The sequence below is a fragment of the Pelophylax lessonae genome (assembly GCF_965119305.1).
Source record: "Pelophylax lessonae genome assembly, chromosome: 13".
Taxonomy (NCBI): Eukaryota; Metazoa; Chordata; class Amphibia; order Anura; family Ranidae; genus Pelophylax; species Pelophylax lessonae.
In genome coordinates this window covers 124,098,968-124,116,809 of record NC_138780.1, presented here as the reverse complement: position 1 = coordinate 124,116,809, position 17,842 = coordinate 124,098,968, and the positions used below count along the sequence as shown (strand labels likewise).

At 42.1% G+C, this 17,842-nt stretch overlaps 1 protein-coding gene across 1 annotated transcript in view; it reads left to right on the top strand.

Moving 5' to 3' along the window:
• LOC309569202 (carbohydrate sulfotransferase 9-like) overlaps positions 1-17,615 on the top strand; it is a gene marked incomplete at its 3' end in the record, with an annotated part of 83,557 nt that extends 65,942 nt beyond the window's left edge. The window contains exon 3 of the mRNA XM_082274958.1: positions 16,762-17,615. Coding sequence (XP_082131084.1) covers positions 16,762-17,615 — 854 coding nt within the window. The remainder of the gene's footprint in view (positions 1-16,761) is intronic.
• Positions 17,616-17,842: the final 227 nt, after the last annotated feature.

Below are 17,842 nucleotides of genomic sequence, written 5' to 3'. Positions count from 1 at the left end.
CTCCAGAGATAAAACTATAATCCTACCACTTTATAAAACTCTGGTCTGACCACACCTGGAATATTCTGTCCAGTTCTGGTCGCCAATCCTCAGAAGGGACGTGCTGGAACTGGAAAGAGTCCAAAGAAGGGCAACTAAGCTAATTAGGGGATTGGAGGACCTAAATTATGAGGAGCGTTTACAAGTGCTCGATTTATTCTTCCTAGAGAAGAGACGCCTAAGAGGGGACATGCTATCGATTTACAAATACCTCAACGGTGATCTCAGCATAGAAAAAACTATTCAGTCGCAAGGAGTGCAAGAGGACACGAGGCAATTCAATGCGGTTGGAGGAGAAGTGATTTAATCTCAGGCTTCCACAAGAACTTTAGGGACACGGAGCGTATCATTAAAAGATACTGGCCAATACTCAAGTCAGACAGAACCCTATCAAAATTGCTACCGAATAAACCTGCATTCATTTACAGAAGGGCACCTTCGCTCCGGAACCAATTGGTACATAATGTGATTGACCCCCCACAGACAGTTAAATTATTTAAAGACCTAAAGGGCTTCGTGAGATGTAACAGATGTTTACCATGCAAGACGAATAAACGACAACCAAGGAAAACACTAAAATTTAAATCCAGAGCCAGCGGGGAAGAATTTAGTATCAATAAACTAATCACTTGCCACACAGACCATGTAACCTATGTTGTCGAGTGCCCGTGTCGGCTACAATATGTAGGCAGGACAACAAGACCTTTATTCGTCAGGATCAGAGAACACATCAACAACATACGTAAAGGCTTCCCGAAACACAGTCTATCCAGACATTTCGCGGAAAAGCACAACAAAGATCCCAGTGGACTTACCTTTTACGGGATCGATACCATAGCGGCACACTGGCGAGGAGAAAATAAGAAGATTAAAATCTCCAAAAACGAAACATTCTGGATATATAGACTGAATACATTACAGCCCAAAGGCCTTAACCTAGACATTGATCTTAATTGTTTTATCTCCAATTTTTAACCTTCCAATTACTCTGAGTTTTATTAGTCGGTTCCATCAGTCGGTTTTATCTTCCTCCTTTATTTTTTATATAAAAAAGTTTTTTATTAAAAAAGTTTTTTATAAGTTTTTTTAAAAAACATTTTTTTGTAGTAACTATATTTAAAAGCCTTTTTTTAATCACACTTTTTTATGTCCACCTTTATGTCCACCTCACCCACAGTCTTTAAGGACATATACTACCCCGATTTAATACTAGTTCCTTCTGTAGGGTCTGGTCATCTGATGATATCAGAGACACACATGTATACAGACCTGAGACGTCACAATTAAAACAATTCCTTTTTACTGCACTTCATTCAACACCTTGTCCTTCATTTAAATATTATTATTCTTGTCCATCTTCTCCACTCACCTTTAATCAAATGCTTCAGGACAGTCCCTATTCCTCCTCTAGCCATCTCATACACATGCATTTCTATTACACACCACTAGATGGCCTCCTAGTTCCCCCTTTTTATAAATTTAGTTTTTATAAATCCAGTTTTTCCTTTTATACATATATTTCTCCAAACACATTTATATATATAGCACCTAAACATTTTTTTATTGTTTAATTAAAGTTTACATAGGTTTAATATGTTTTTGATATGTACATTGCCTAATATTCATGATGTATGTCGCTTCCCGGATTACCTACATGCGATTAGCTGTGATAATATAAAAGAATTTGTTGTAGCCACTCAGGTTCGGCCTATATCATATACATTCGGCCGGTATATATAACATTTTGGCGTTATTAAATAGTCCTTTGTCATAGCCTTTTTCCACCGCCATATTACCGTAGCCGATGTTCCGGAATCCCCTTCCGGACTTTGTCATACTTACCGACTTGTGTATAATTCGTTGCCTAGCTACCGCATGTAGTTATAAGGGACCATTGCGGAAGTGCACCGACGCTGCTGAGGACGTATTGATTACGAAACGCGTACGGCGTGTCGCGTCACTTCCGGTTCCTGCACATCGAGAACGAGACCTGGACCGCATCGCGCTCCACACTCGTATCCGTGCCTGTTTATCTATTTCTGATTGTGAGTACCTCTCTGCTATATACCAAATAAACCTTTTAGACGTTATTACGCTATGTGCCTTGTCTATCTATCATCCCTTTGTATACGGCTGTGAGCTATATCAGGCGGACCCCTCGGACCATCCCCGGCCTATAGGAGAGTAATAGGACCCACTAGTACCCCAGGGATACCTCCAGTTAGGACCTCAGAGACCACTTCAAGGACCTATCGACCTAGGAGGAGGGGAGACACCGAGACCCTTGATTCTTATACACCCGCCTTATACCCCTGTGTGGGGTGGGTGCTTCTGGTAAGTGAATCTTTTTACCAGAAAGGATCACGTAGCACCCTACCACACGACACGGGGTCTCCCTTTGGAATTTTATGATTGTCACCTGTCATTCACCCACTTCTATATATACTTCTAGAATATCTTGCACAGTATACTTGCTACTGGACTAAAGAAATTTCACCATTTGGACTATTCACATATTGGTTGTACACCAGCACTATTTAGACTGTGTTCTCATTTTACTACTTTATTTTTATATTTATATATATCCTTTGCATACCAGCTTTTCTCTAGCACTTTACAGCACTTTCCATATACTGTATGACACAGTTGGGAACTTTTGCACATGCACGATAATATCATGTTGGATAAGCACCTTATATGCTAAGCACCTTATTTGATTAGCACTGTATTTGCATTTATTTTTAGCATGCAAAATTTATGCTAGGATATTTAATTATTTAATTATTCAATTATTTATTCAATTATTTGCAACGGTCATCTTAAAGAGTTTAAGGTTTGTGGGTTCATATTGCATTTCTAAAGGCAGCGCCAATACCCTATCTTTTATTCATCTATAGTTAGTCCCCGGACTAATATTCAGGGAGGCTGCAGCCTACACTCACACGCACTATTTATATTTGATTTACCCCACACACTTGTCACTTGAACATATTCCCTTTACATATCCCTTTGACATATCCATTTAGAGTCATTTTGCGCGGAGTTTACACATCTAATCTCAGGCTACGCAAAGGGTTTTTAACAGTAAGGGTAATAAGATTGTGGAACTTGCTTCCATGAATGGTAGTAACTGTGGGGAGTATGATATATGATCAGACTTGTATAAAGTACTCAAAATTTCTACTTGAGTAAAAGTACAAGTGCTCGATCAAAAAATTACTTGAGTAGAAGTGGAAGTGCTCGCAGAAAAAGTTACTTAAGTAGAAGTACTAAAGTATTCAACATTTTTTTTACTTAAGTATTGCAAGTAGTTTTTTCAAAAAATTTGCTACTTAAGTACTAAAAGTAAAAAGTACCAGTAGTTTTGAAAAAAAATTTCTACTCAAGTACTGAAAGTAGAAGTACAAGTACTGTGTTATGTAGTTATTAAAGAAAGAAGTCAAAAGTATGAACATCATATTGTTTTTATTATTTCAAATGATTTATTCAAATGATTAACCTGTGTTTGTTAGTAGTTTCTTGATGCACTTTAAGCGCTGTAGCACCATTTATTTGTTTTTCATATTTTCTTTTTATTGGAAAGATTTGGTATAGCAGCTTTTATTATACACAGCCTTTATTTTCGTATGCGCTGATTTACAAATGACATTATACACATTTTTTTGAGCTTTATGCAACCTGCCATCTACTGTTCTGGCAGTGGTAATTTTTTTAAAAGTAACGAGTAACTATGCAGCACAAAAAAAAAAATACTTGAGTAGAAGTATCGAAATCATCGAAAAAATGTAGTGAAGTAAAAGTAGAAGTAGGAGAAAAAAATTCTACTCTAGGAAAGTACAGATACTGCATTTCGGTACTTAAGTACAGTACTTAAGTAGTTCTACTTCGTTACTATACATCTCTGTATATGATACTTTTAAAAGACTCTTGGACATACATCTCCAAGATCAAAACATTCAGGTGTATGGAAAATAAATACATTCACACACACCTACACAGGTTGAACTGGATGGACTATTGTCTTTATTCAACCTCAACTACTATGTAACTATGTAATTATGTATAGTGATAGGCCGAACAACCCCATGTTCGGTTCGCACCAGAACATCTCAAACAGGGAAAAAGTTCTAGCGAACATTCAAACTCTACTAAAGTCTATGGGACACGAACATGAAACATCACAAGTCGTCATTTTAAAGGCTTATAAGCAAGGTATAGCCATGGAAAAGTGTATGGGGACCTGGGTACTGCATTGGGGGACATGCATCATTACAAAAAAATGTTTTTGAAATTATAATTTTTACAGGAGCAGTGATTTTAATGATGCTTAAAGTGAAATAATAAAAATGAAAATTTCCTTTAAATATCTTACCTGGGGGGGGGGGGGTCCCCTTAGTCTGCCTGTAGAGTGGCGCATTTGTACGATATATAGATTTTGCTGCAGCAATACTGACATTTCTAAAGCAAAAATGCCATTTAAACTTGCTCACGGCTGTAATGTATTGTCAGCTCCCGGCAATTCAGATAAAAAAGATGAAAAAAACTGCGTAGTCCCCCCCAGTAACTAACAAGCCCTTAATTTACATTTTCTTTTTACGATTATTTTTTTTTTTAAATTCAGCTCTCAGCAGGGAAGCCTTAACAATCTTTTGACTGTGCGCTTGGTGGGCGCACATCCCGCTAAGTGCTGAGAAAGTTCCGGTGTTAGGCGAGTACCTGAATGGGCAATGTTTAGGCCAAACTTATGCTCGGCCCAAACCCTTCACCCATCCCTAGTGGTGCCTGAACACTGTAAATCCTCACAGTTACTCTTGCTGAGTTCAGGAACAGGCTCTGCTGTTAAAAATTAGAAACAATAATTGAAATTACATGTTCCTGTCATACAGGTGCAGAAAAATTGGGCCTTGGTGGTGCCTGAACACTGTAACCCCTCACAGTCACTCTTTCTGGGCAGAGGAATGGGCCCTGCTGTTAAAAATTAAAAACAAAAATTGAAATTACATGTACTTGTCATACAGGTGCAGAAAAATTGGGCCTTGGGTGTTGGTGGTGCCTGAACACTGTAACCCCTCCCAGTTACTTTTGCTGGTGGTGCCGTAAACCAAAAAACATTGCTGGAAGCTAGCATAATCAAGATAGGAATAGGACAAGCAGCATAGGCAGTCTTCAAGAAATACCAGATCCCTAGCAAATTCAATCAGTTACATCAGCATCAGGGGCTTGAGAGCTGCTGTTGATTCAGGACTGATTAATTTTGATAAATATCAGCCAGTCAATGGAGTCTGTGGACAGACGCACTCTTTTATCCGTCACAAAACCCCCAGCAGCACTGAATGTCCATTCAGAAAGCACAATGCAATCAGGACAGGCCAGTAGCTCGATTGCATATCATATCATATGCTGCAGACGCTGCCGACGGTTGCTTAAACCTAACAGCCCTGGGCGCTGAGGACTAAATAATTGTTTAAAGGCATCGGTCAGCTGGCCGCCTTCTCCACCGCTCCTCCCTTGACTGAACAAAGCCTCAGAAACACATTGTCAAGGAAATGGTAAGCTCTCAGTGTCTGGAAAGGTGTTACACACATTTTTCTTCAAGGCGTCAAGATGTTTCATCCTCTGCTCCCTCAGCGAAGGCAGGATGAGCTCTGCAACTTTACCCTTGTAACGTGGATCAAGAAGGCTTGCCAACCTGTAAAGATCCCTCTCCTTGATACAACAAATCCTCGGGTCCTTTTGCAGGCTTTGCAGAATCAAGGAGCCCATACAGCGTAAGTTTGAGGAGGCATGAGACTCTGAGTCCTCTGGGTCACTAAGGATGACATTGTCAGGAGCAACCTCTCCCCAGCCATATACAAATCCTGGGGTTTCTGGGGAATGAAAACCATCCCTTGAAGACTGCTGTATGTTATCCTCTACACCCTAGCTGCTACAATCCTCCTCCTCCTCCTCTTCCTGTTGTGGGTTTTGTGGCCCCGCAGGAATGTTATCTGCTTAAAGGGGGCCTTATGACGAAAGGAAGTCCTCCTCTTCCTTCTGCTGTTCTGCCTCAAATGCCCTGCCCATGATTCCATGAAGCGTGTGCTCAGGCAGGAAGACTAGAGGGATAGTGTCACTATGGGAAGCATCGCCGCGGCTCACCATTTTTGTGGCCTCCTCAAATGGTGACAGGACAGTGCATGCATCCTTTATCAGCAGCCACTGGCGTGCCGAAAAGAAGCCAAGCTCCCCTGAGCCTGTCCTTGTGCCATACTCACACAGGTACTCATTGGTGGTTCTCTACTGTGTGTGCAGCCGCTGCAGCATTGCTAGTGTTGAGTTCCACCTTGTGGGCATGTCACAAATGAGGCGATTGGTGGGCAAGTGGAATTCCCGCTGAATGTCAGCCAGCCGAGCACTGGCATTGTATGACTGCCAGAAATGGCCACAGACTTTTCTGGCTTGCTTCAGAAGATCTTGTAAGCCCGGGTACCTGTTGCCATTGTCGCATACAACTATTCCTGCTGTGGTGTCAACCACCTCTGAGCCTGCCTCTGCAGAGCTGACAGAATCTCTTCCCCGGTGTGGCTCATGTCCCCTAGACAGACCAACTGAAGCACTGCATGATATCTTTTATCCTGACTGCTTGACTAGCCCCTTGAACGCTTAGGGAGCACTGCTGGTTCAGAGGACAATTCAGCAGAAGAGGCCATAGAGGAAGAAGAAGAGGGGGGGGGGGGGGTGGAGCAGACAGATGTGGCAGAATCACCACCAATGTTTTGGAGACATGGTGGTGGAACAAGCTCCAGCACTGAACCCTGCCCTGCATCCTTTCCAGCTTCCAGCAGAGTTATCCAGTGTGCCGTGAAGGAAATGTACCGTCCCTGACCATGCCTGCTTGACCATGAGTCAGCAGTAATGTGAACCTTCCTGCTGACCGCTCTGTCCAACAAGGCCACAGTATTACCTTCCACATGATAGTACAGCGCTGGAATGGCTTTACGTAAAAATACGTTTCTTTTTGGAACCTTCCACTGGGGTACAGAACATTCTGCAAATTCACGAAAGGGGGCAGAGTCTACCAGATGAAATGGCAGCAGTTGTAGTACTAGCAATTTGACCAAGCTAATATTTAGATGCTGAGCATGTGGATGGCTGGGACAGTATTTTTTTATGGTTCAGCAACTGGGGTAGCGAAATTTGCCTGCTTTTCAAATCAACAGGTGGTGTACTGCTAGCTAATTGGGTGCAAGTACCTGTGGCACCCATTGCTATACCATCATCCCTCTTAAGTGCAGGTTTTTGAGAGAAATTGAGGTATAGTAGGGGTAGAGATGCATTTTATTATGATGTGGGTCTTTTAGGTGCTGTTGCCAATGGACTGCATGGTAGGTCGTCATATGTCTTGTCAAGTATGTGGTTCCCAAGTGGGTGGTGTTCTGGCCAAGCTTGATCCGCTTCAGACAGAGATTGCAAACAGCAACACTGTGGTCTGCTGCACATGTGTTGAAAAAAGTCCACACCAATGAACTTTTGGAAGTCAGCGGAGAGTTAGCAGCACCCTGCACCTGTGGAGCTCTGTGGTGTGATGCAATAGGGTGGCTGCCCTTAAGCCAGCCCCTGGAGAACATCCTGCCTCGCTGGAGTTGTGCTGCTTCCTCCCCCTCCTCCTCCTCCTCACTTTCCTCCTCTATTCTCTCACCCAAGTACAGTCAGTGACCTCATCCTCCCCTCCCTCCTTGTCACTGGAGCAAACTTGGCAGTATGATGCAGCTTTTGGAACATGACTGCTAGTTTCTTGTCCGTCATTTTCACCCCCTCTCTCTAGGCACACGTTATTCCCTTCCTAAACCTACGAACAAACATTGGAGCATTCAAATTGCTGCGCATCCTGTAGCATCATGTACCTGACACTATGATCGAATAATTCAGGTGACTCCTCTGTGCATGATAGTGAGACTACGGAAGGAGTAGCTGTGGACAAGGAACCTGTGGAATAGGCCACTTTGGCAGCTGCGGTGGAAGGCAAACTAGTATGAGCCTGGGTGAAGGAGGACAGCTTATTTATTCACTTCACCAACTCTTCTGCATGTTGTGGCTCAATACCACGGCCAGCACTGGAAAAAAAGGACAAGCATAACCGCCTGCAGAGGATGCACCATGTCCGCGACTACCACTTTTCACTGTGGATAATGAGGCTGCTTGCCCTATTTTAGTGGCCTGTGAGCGTCTGCCTCTCTACCTATTCGATTTTACTATGAAATACAGTTATTTGTGGTAAGGGGGGAAGTTTACTCAGAAATTTAGAAGTTTTTCAATTTATAATAACTTTTAGTTTTTTACTTATGAAGCAGAATTTCCAGCATCAGTGCTGGATATGGGTCTGCCATGGTTACCGTTAACACCAACAGCACATTTAAGCTCGTTGCCCAAGTGTGAATACTGAGACAATGACCAGTCTGACATCTTTGGTTTTTAGTTTTATTTTAGGAACTTGGATGGGAGAAGGGAATGAATGGGATGTTCTTCTGGCTCAACTAGTTACAAGAATGGGACACTTGAGAAAAAATGGCTTCTAGTGTTGACTTGACGCCGGCTGAATGCCGACCAACGCTTACTGGCGCTTGTGAACACTGACTTGCTGTCATTGAACTGAAACTGACTTCTGACACTCCTGTTAGCTCAAAAGTCCTTTTTTACTGCTTCCTCCAGTCCTCCCTGACTGAGGTAGCCACTTGCAATTACTGCTGCAACACTTAACACTTTAGGGCCCAACCGCTGGCACCCCCTTTACTCTTCAGGGTTAATTCTGGCACCCCCTTTACTGTCACCGCTGCCCGGCTAGCTAGCTCCTGGATCCCTCTGACCTCCTCTGGAGTGGTCCGCTCTCCTAGGCAGACCCCAGAGGCAGTTTGCAGTACTCACGACTCAGAATGCTTTCCTGAAACTCGTCCCCCAACAGCTCCGCTGGTCCTCAGCATACTGGATCCTTCTCTGCAGCTCAGCTCAGCCCTGTATACCCTCAGGCAAGCTGCCTGGGATACCCGATTCCTCTTGACAGGAGGAGAGACAGCTGTCACCTCCCTCCTGGGACGCTGCTTCCCGCCAAAGACAATATGACATGCGCGCTCCACAGACTTTTACCCCCTATCAGAATGCTGTGTGACAGAATCTGCCCTTCCAGGATAGATACAAGCCCTGGTGTGCTATTGGCCAGGTTTCCTCCACTGCCTAATGAGATCCCGCATTGGGATACAGTGGGGAGACTTCCCAGCATAACAGGCACACCTGGGAGCACATGTCAGCCTAACTGAACAATATGGCCCTGCTGTTAAGCAGGCAAAGCTCCACTATAATTTACCTAGCACCTACCTTGGAGGGTGCTACACTTATATTTATTTGTTGCTCCTGAGATCGTGGGCTTATTCCATTTACATTGTATTGACCTCGGATAACTTAGAGGTCTGCCATCTTTGGTTAGGAGTTTGTATATGTGGAAGTGGTAGAACATGTGAATATACACCTGACCAGGTGGGATGAAGTTCGGACTTTGATATTTTGGTTGTACTTTTTGTACTTTTAGTGAAATATTTAAATTTGTTTCATGCACTTATGCACTTTTTTTTACTCTTAAAATGGTGTATGAAATCACATATTTTTGAATATTTATATTTCTGAATTATTCATGAATTGATGTATGAATTGATTTTTATTTATTCAAAGAGTTAATTAGTAGAGATGGGCCGAACGACCCCCTGTTCGGTTTGCAGCAGAACTTTAGAACATCGCAAAAATTCCGAACCGAAATACGAACCTTATTGAAGTCTATGGAACCTGAACTGAAAAAATCAAAAGTGCCAGTTTTGAAGGCTTATATGCAAGTAATTGGGCATACAATGGTTATGGGGGTCCAGGTACTGCCCTGGGGGACATGTATCAATGAAAAAAAAGTTTGAAAAAAACATAATTTTTAAATGAGCAGTGGTTTACTAATGCTAAAAGTGAAACCATCAAAATGGGAATTAACAATAAAAATGAAAAGTTCTTTTAAAATAGTGCCTGGGGGGTCCCCTTAGTCTTCCTGTAAAGTGGCACATCTGTACCGTGTAAAGAACATGCTGCAATAATAATGACATTTATACTCTGGATGCGCGGCAGCCCAGCATCTCTATTGCATACTGGGCAAGTTCTGGCCATGGCCAAGTAACCCAGTGGATCGTCAGCTGGAAAGCTATCCATATCTGTTTTTGCCTCACATAATCTCCCACCATATGATGAAGATGCTGCCGATTATATGTGGAAGCTGACAGCCCTGGGCCCCGAAGTACTAAATCGATCCACCGCTCCTCTCTTGACGTATCCTTGACTTATGTCCTTACGTTATGGTAACAACGCAATTTAATAGGGTTCAGAGTACATTCTTCACGCTAAGGAATGTACATCCCCTTAGTCAAATAGAGGAGGAAACTCCATCCCCCAAAAATGTGGAAATAAGCAGTCCGAGTCAAGTTGCAAACTTTCAAAGATAAGAACATAAGTTTGCATGTCCAATCGTGTAAGTTAGGTAACATTTCTGATGGATGTGGTTCTGTGTACTTTGCTGCATACAGTATTTCATCTATATTTCAACCATATTTTCCATATAATAATTGTGCAAAATGTGTTATAAACCTATTACAGAAATGTATTGGGCCGATTGTGTTGGTTGTGTTCTAGGCTTCATAGTTAGTCAGGTTGAAAAAAGACACAAGTTCATCTGGCTCAACCAATAAAAAACAAAAATCTGCAAGGCTAAGTTTGTTGGACCTACAAACAAACTGGACTTTCGAACGTGCTCTTGGAACAGAACTCGTTTGTATGTAGGGGGGTTACTGTAGTTTTGTACATCCTGTATTGTGGTATTGGATTACTGCAGTCCTTGGTGTTTTTATTTTTTGACTGTAAAGAACCCTCTTTGTAATCTCCATTTAAACCTCCCTTCCTCCAGTCTTGGGTCAGCCATACATTATCACTCAATTCCTAATCAACACAATTAGTGTTGATGGGGGAATCCCTCCATCAACAAGGACAGAGAAACAGAGGTTTCCCCACCATCAGAATACATGGATGACTGTTGCCAGCTATACCCAGCAGCAGCAATCATACCAAACACAGGCTGGTTGTACTTTATAATTTGCAGATAGCAATCATGTCTACTTTTAAGTACCTCCTCTCTAAAGCCGGGTACACATAATGAGATTATCGGGCGAATGGTCTTACTTTTTTTTCCCTTCGTATGGAAAACGAATAGGTTACTAAAGTACGAAATTTTTAATACCACAGAATAAAAATTCGGAAGTAATGTAATTTTTTACAATCTGGTATCGTATGTGAACATTTTTTGTGTTTGTCCCTTCAAAAAAATTTTAGACAAAAGCTGTGTACTAAAGATTGGAATATCTTACGTTTAGTTTACTAAAATTGGCCATAGACAGGTGGGTTTTTTTTATTCAGCCAGCAAGCTGACCCAAAGAAAATGAACAGGTTTCTTGGCCTACACTTCCCTCCCTGCTGGGACATTGTATTGTGACAGCAGAACCCACAGCTGTCAGAATACACTAAAAGGTGGGGTAAGGAGCTAAGGTAGCCAATACAGAGAGAACGGCACATACAGTTCACAAGGAGTTTAAGGAGTTATCAGTTCTTATATTTGACGATAAAGGGAAAAACAGGAGGCATTTTCCAAATATGTCTCCGTATATCAAAGTGAATGGTCTATCTCAGTACCCAAATAGATTATACATAAAGGTAAAAGGTACATTTTTATTGGTACACAATGTAAAAAGAAACACATTTAAAACACTAATCTCATATTGAGGCATGATATTGTGGAATATATAACCACATGTTGCACTGGTGCTTGGTAACCTCCCAGGTTAAATCATTAACCACTACCTGCTGTATCCATTCCTCAAGCCGTCCATCTATCCACATGTAGCACCCTCCTAGATAAGTACTAGTGTAGATGTATAGTATATAGTTTTTTGTTTCTCTGCTTAACAGGGAGACAGCCAGGTAAATCTAAGACCTGTCTGCTTAACAGAGAGCTGTGATTGTTGGATAGAACCTGCCCAGTGTGCTCTGATGCTGCTTATCCTGGCTTGATGTTTAACACTGATAGTGATACAGTGTATTGGACCCTGCAGATGAGAGGGATACAGTCAGGTCCATAAATATTGTGACATCGACACAATTCTAATCTTTTTGGCTCTATAGACCCCCACAATTGATTTGAAATGAAACAAATAAGATTAACTGCAGACTTTTAGCTTTAATTTGAGGATATTTACATCCAAATCAGGTGAACGGTGTTGGAATTACTAAAGTTTGTATATGGGACTCCCACTTTTTAAGGGACCAAAAGTAATGGGACAATTGGCTGCTCAGCTGTTCCATGGCCAGGTGTGTAAAGGTCCAGAGTTAATTTTAAGTGACAGACAGCTGTGTTTACATCAGCCATCCGTCCTTCCCTGTTGGGGGGGGGGGGGGGGGTCGCCGGTGTCAGGCATCCATCTGAGCCGCCTGGCTCCGGCACTGGCTTCCCCGGTGACGATTGGGGACGTAAGCGCGCCTCCAGCGGTGCGCACTCGCCCCCTAGTGGCCTCCCAGGCAGATGACGCCTATTAACGTGATTTTAAAAAAAACATGAAATTGCTGCGCATTAAGGTAAAAAACTGTAAAAACAGCAAATATACAGTAGTGGGTACAGCAGCCACACTAATCTGAAATGTAGCAGATTAAAAGAAATAAAAAACAAAACTGTGGCGCTAAGACCCTTAATGAATGACAGTCCCACTTGAGGATGTGTAAAAAGCAATAAAAAAGCAGTCCATGTGTGTCCGTCTCCACATAAAGAAGTAATTCTCGAGCAGAAAACCACCACCAGAAAGCACTCCAACACCAGTACTTCTTACCAAAAGTGATTGATCTCCATCACAGAGATCAAAAGTAGCGCATAACTGGAAATCATGAAGGCTTCTCCAATGCAGTCTTAGTAAGCTCGGACAAAAGCCAAACAAGAAGCCTGGTTCTATGGTGATGAGTGGTCCTGCCGGGGGTTACTGGACTCTAGGATGGCTGATGTAGTTGCTTGTGTCCAAGAGGAACAGACCCAGTCAGAAAGCCTGACGAAAGAAGATCCTGCCAAAGGTGGCTAGACTCTGATTGGCTGCTGTAACTCCTTAGTCTGGTCGACCTCAATGATAGGGGACACAACAGAGGGGACCGCAATGGTGCATTACCAACAGTAGATTTTTATTAAAACAAATGGTTGCACTTACAGTTGTGAAGACAATAATAGCGAGTTCCCTCACGGAGGAGCTGTATGGCGGGGTCCGCCTGCAGTGCGGACCGCTGCCTGGTCTAGATGTGATGACGCGGCGCCTCCTCTCTGACGCGTTTCTCCCAATAGGGCATCCACTTAGATCCTATCTAAGTGGATGCCCTATTGGGAGAAACGCGTCAGAGAGGAGGCGCCGCGTCATCACATCTAGACCAGGCAGCGGTCCGCACTGCAGGCGGACCCCGCCATACAGCTCCTCCGTGAGGGAACTCGCTATTATTGTCTTCACAACTGTAAGTGCAACCATTTGTTTTAATAAAAATCTACTGTTGGTAATGCACCATTGCGGTCCCCTCTGTTGTGTCCCCTATCATTGAGGTCGACCAGACTAAGGAGTTACAGCAGCCAATCAGAGTCTAGCCACCTTTGGCAGGATCTTCTTTCGTCAGGCTTTCTGACTGGGTCTGTTCCTCTTGGACACAAGCAACTACATCAGCCATCCTAGAGTCCAGTAACCCCCGGCAGGACCACTCATCACCATAGAACCAGGCTTCTTGTTTGGCTTTTGTCCGAGCTTACTAAGACTGCATTGGAGAAGCCTTCATGATTTCCAGTTATGCGCTACTTTTGATCTCTGTGATGGAGATCAATCACTTTTGGTAAGAAGTACTGGTGTTGGAGTGCTTTCTGGTGGTGGTTTTCTGCTCGAGAATTACTTCTTTATGTGGAGACGGACACACATGGACTGCTTTTTTATTGCTTTTTACACATCCTCAAGTGGGACTGTCATTCATTAAGGGTCTTAGCGCCACAGTTTTGTTTTTTATTAACGTGATTTTGCCTGGGAGAGCCACCCTGCTGACGTAAAAAGGCAGTGCAGCAACGGCAAGTGGGTAAATAAACCAGATGTGATATTGCACAATGATGGCTTTTGTTTAATTACATGAGTGCATGAGAGGGGAGCCAATTGAACCAAATAAGAAATGAGTGAATAGACCTGGGATCGATATATCACACCGGAACTGTGTCAGTGGAATGTCGGGGCATATATGTGGGAGATGTTTATATTGATCAGGCACATATTGTACTGCCATCTGGTAAGTGTGAAGTTTGGAAAGAGGTGGGTAATAGCACGCATTGGATGGGTGTATAACCGTATGAGCAGCTTTACACACTTGCCACGGAAATGGATAAAGGTACATTTTTTATATTTCTTTTTCTTTTTTTTGATTCTTAGTTTAACATACACAAAAAACTCTATTCAATCACAATTTGTTGGTTAACGGTGTTGGAACACGTATATTGTGTAATTTGTATTTTTCAATATTGATTTTGTTACTAATTTCTCAGATTGGTTATTGCAGCTGCTATAAAATTTGTGCAAAGGTTATAACATCTACAAACTATGGGATATATTTATGGCATTTTTATTTATTTAGTTTTACTAGTAATGGCTGCAATCAGCGACTTATAGCAGGACTGTAACATTGCAGCGGGCAAATCAGACACTAAATTACACTTTTGACCCTTTTTTGGGAACCAGTGACACTAATACAGTGATCAGTGCTAAATATATGCACTGTCACTGTACTAATGACACTGACTGGGAAAGGGTTAACATCAGGGGAAATCAAAGGGTTAACTGTGTACCTAGCCAGTGCTTAGTTACTGTGGGGGAGGTACTTGTACTAGGGGAAGGCATTGATCCATGTTCCTGCTTTGCAGAAACACAGGATCAATACCTTCGCTTCTGACAGAACGGCAATCTGCCTTATTTACATAGGCAGACTGCTGTTCTGCTTTAGTTCCGAACGATCGGCAGGTCAAGGAGGACATTGAGTCCGCCGGACTCACTGATTGGCTCCTGCTGTGTCCAGTCGCAGCCAGAGTGGGTCGCTAATGGCGCACGTGCCCCAGACCCAGAAGTTCAGGATCCCGTACTAGGTAGGTGATCCTGCGCAGGACAGCCACCTTGCCGTCGTATAAATACAGTATACGGTCAGCAAGCGGTTAACAAGGAGCGCAACTTGCCGAAGTTGGCTTTTTTTAAATTTAGAGTTATGTTGATACCCCACATGTATCTTTTTCCTGTAACTCAAATCAAACACAGCTACACTTTGGTCACCAATGCTGAAGTTTTCCCTAACTTGCATGTCTGAAACTAGTTCTGTATTATTATAAATTGCCAAATCTAGCACAGCATTTTTTTTTTAGTTGGGCTGCCACCATTTTACCTATAACATTATCCAGCAAAGTGTTCAAGAATTGGCAAGCCTTAGTCGAATGTGTAGTACAATGTATTCAATGCATCTGATATTTCCTCCATTACTAACGTGGAAGAGCTGCCCCCCTGATACCTGGTGATATAATGACTGTTGGGGCAATATTCAAGAAGCAGCAGGAAGCACATGTCCACAGAATGAATGAAGCAAAAGCAGAGGGGACCTTGCACCCCAGGTCCTCAGGTACAGTTCCTCTCCAGCAATGATAACAACAAGGAGATCATTAGTAGCCACAAAATCTCACTTCAGACTAAATAACACTAGCGGTCAGAGGCAGCAGTGCCTCAGATGATCTCACACTACAAATCTATGGCTATGAGGTTCAAGGCACAGGGAATGCACTGCTATTTTTCAGGACGAATTCAAGACGAAAGGTTAATTTTTCAGGGTATTGCTCAGTCACTAATAGCATTTCTCCAAGATGCAAAACAAATCTCCTGCGCTCTAGTGAAAAAACAATGGTGAGGAAAAAAAAAACGAGGAACACTTCCAACGGGCTTGGATGGATATGACTACTGGTCTTGCCGCCCCCTCAGGACCAAGGGTGTCCGAAAACAACTGAAAGACAACAAAAAAAGGAAAGGGGCGCACCAACCTAGTGCATCACCACTAAAAATGTTTATTAAAATAGTATAAAATAAGCATTATACTCACAAACCAGATGTGAATATCGCTCATAACAACATGTTCAACATAGGGTCTCCAAGGTGGCCAGGGTACTATGGGATGCTGGATGGCATGCTGTGTACCGCATAATAAACCACTGTGGCTGGGCTGACGCATTTCGAGGGTGAACCCCCTTCCTCAGAGGCAAAAGATGCTGCTGGTTTGTGAGTATAATGCTTATTTTATACTATTTTAATTAACATTTTTAGAGGCGGTGCACTAGGTCGGTGCGCCCCTTTCCTTTTTTTGTTGTCTTACAAATAGCATTTCTAGCTGTAAAGCATAGTAAATCAACCCAGTAATAAAAGCAAAGCAATAGCTGTGGGTCTCTAGGCCAAACAAATGAAAAAAATATGACACACATTTTATAGAAGGTTAGTTTGTTCTAGTTTGGTTTCACCATAAATCTAAACTAAGTGTGATGCCATCGATAATGTCTAACAATTCTATATCTCTTTTAATGTTTTACTGTTGCAGACACTCTACAATCTGCAGTGATTTACAAACACAGAAATTCCATTGTGAACCATATTTGCGCACTGAAAAATGACACAAATGCCTCCCTTCCACTGGACAGAAAAGTTGCTGCACAGTTGTACGTAGAGCACAGCCATAAGTTCATCTATTGTGAGGTGCCAAAGGTGGGCTGTTCCAATTGGAAAAGGATCATTCTTCTTCTTAACAATTCATTGGAGCATACAATAAAGGAGCTTGGACATTATGAGGTTCATTCATCTCCTTTGCTGACAAAATTAAGCTCATATTCTTTAGCCAAGCAGAAAGAATTACTCTCCAATTATACCAAAGTGATGTTTACCAGGGATCCCTTGGAGAGGGTAGTGTCTGCATATAGAGACAAATTTCTTCATGATGATGATGTCTACTACAGTAAAACCATGGCTGCTGTTATAAGAAGTAGACTTAAAATCATACACAATCACACAGACAATATTACTTTTAAAGAATTTGCCAGTTTTATTGTTGTAGAAAATCCAGAATACAGAGACACTCATTGGAAGCCAATGTATCAGCTCTGTGATCCATGCAAAATCCATTATAACATTATTGGCAAGTATGAAACCTTAACTCAGGATGCAGATTTTGTTTTGAAAACTATCAGGGCACCAAAAAATCTAAAATACCCAAGCATGAAACATCACTCAAATGATAGCCGTACTAATGAAGAAATTACTAGACAGTACCTGAAAATGCTACCTCCTGACCTGTTTAGACAACTTTTGAATGTTTACAGTGTTGACTTGTTCATGTTTCAGTATGACCACTACAAGATTTTACCGCCTAAGACATTCAAGATGAAGAGAGGTAGATGAAATTTGTGAAAATTATGTTACAAGCAAAAACATAAATATATTTTATTGGGATTTTATGTGATAGACCAACACAAAGTCGCTCATAATTGTGAAGTGGAAGGAAAAAAATAATTAGTTTTCAAAATTGTTTACAAATAAATATCTGAAAAGTGGGACCTGCATTTGTATTCAGCCCCCTTTACTCTGATACCCCTAACTAAATTCCAGTGAAACCAATTGCCTTCAGA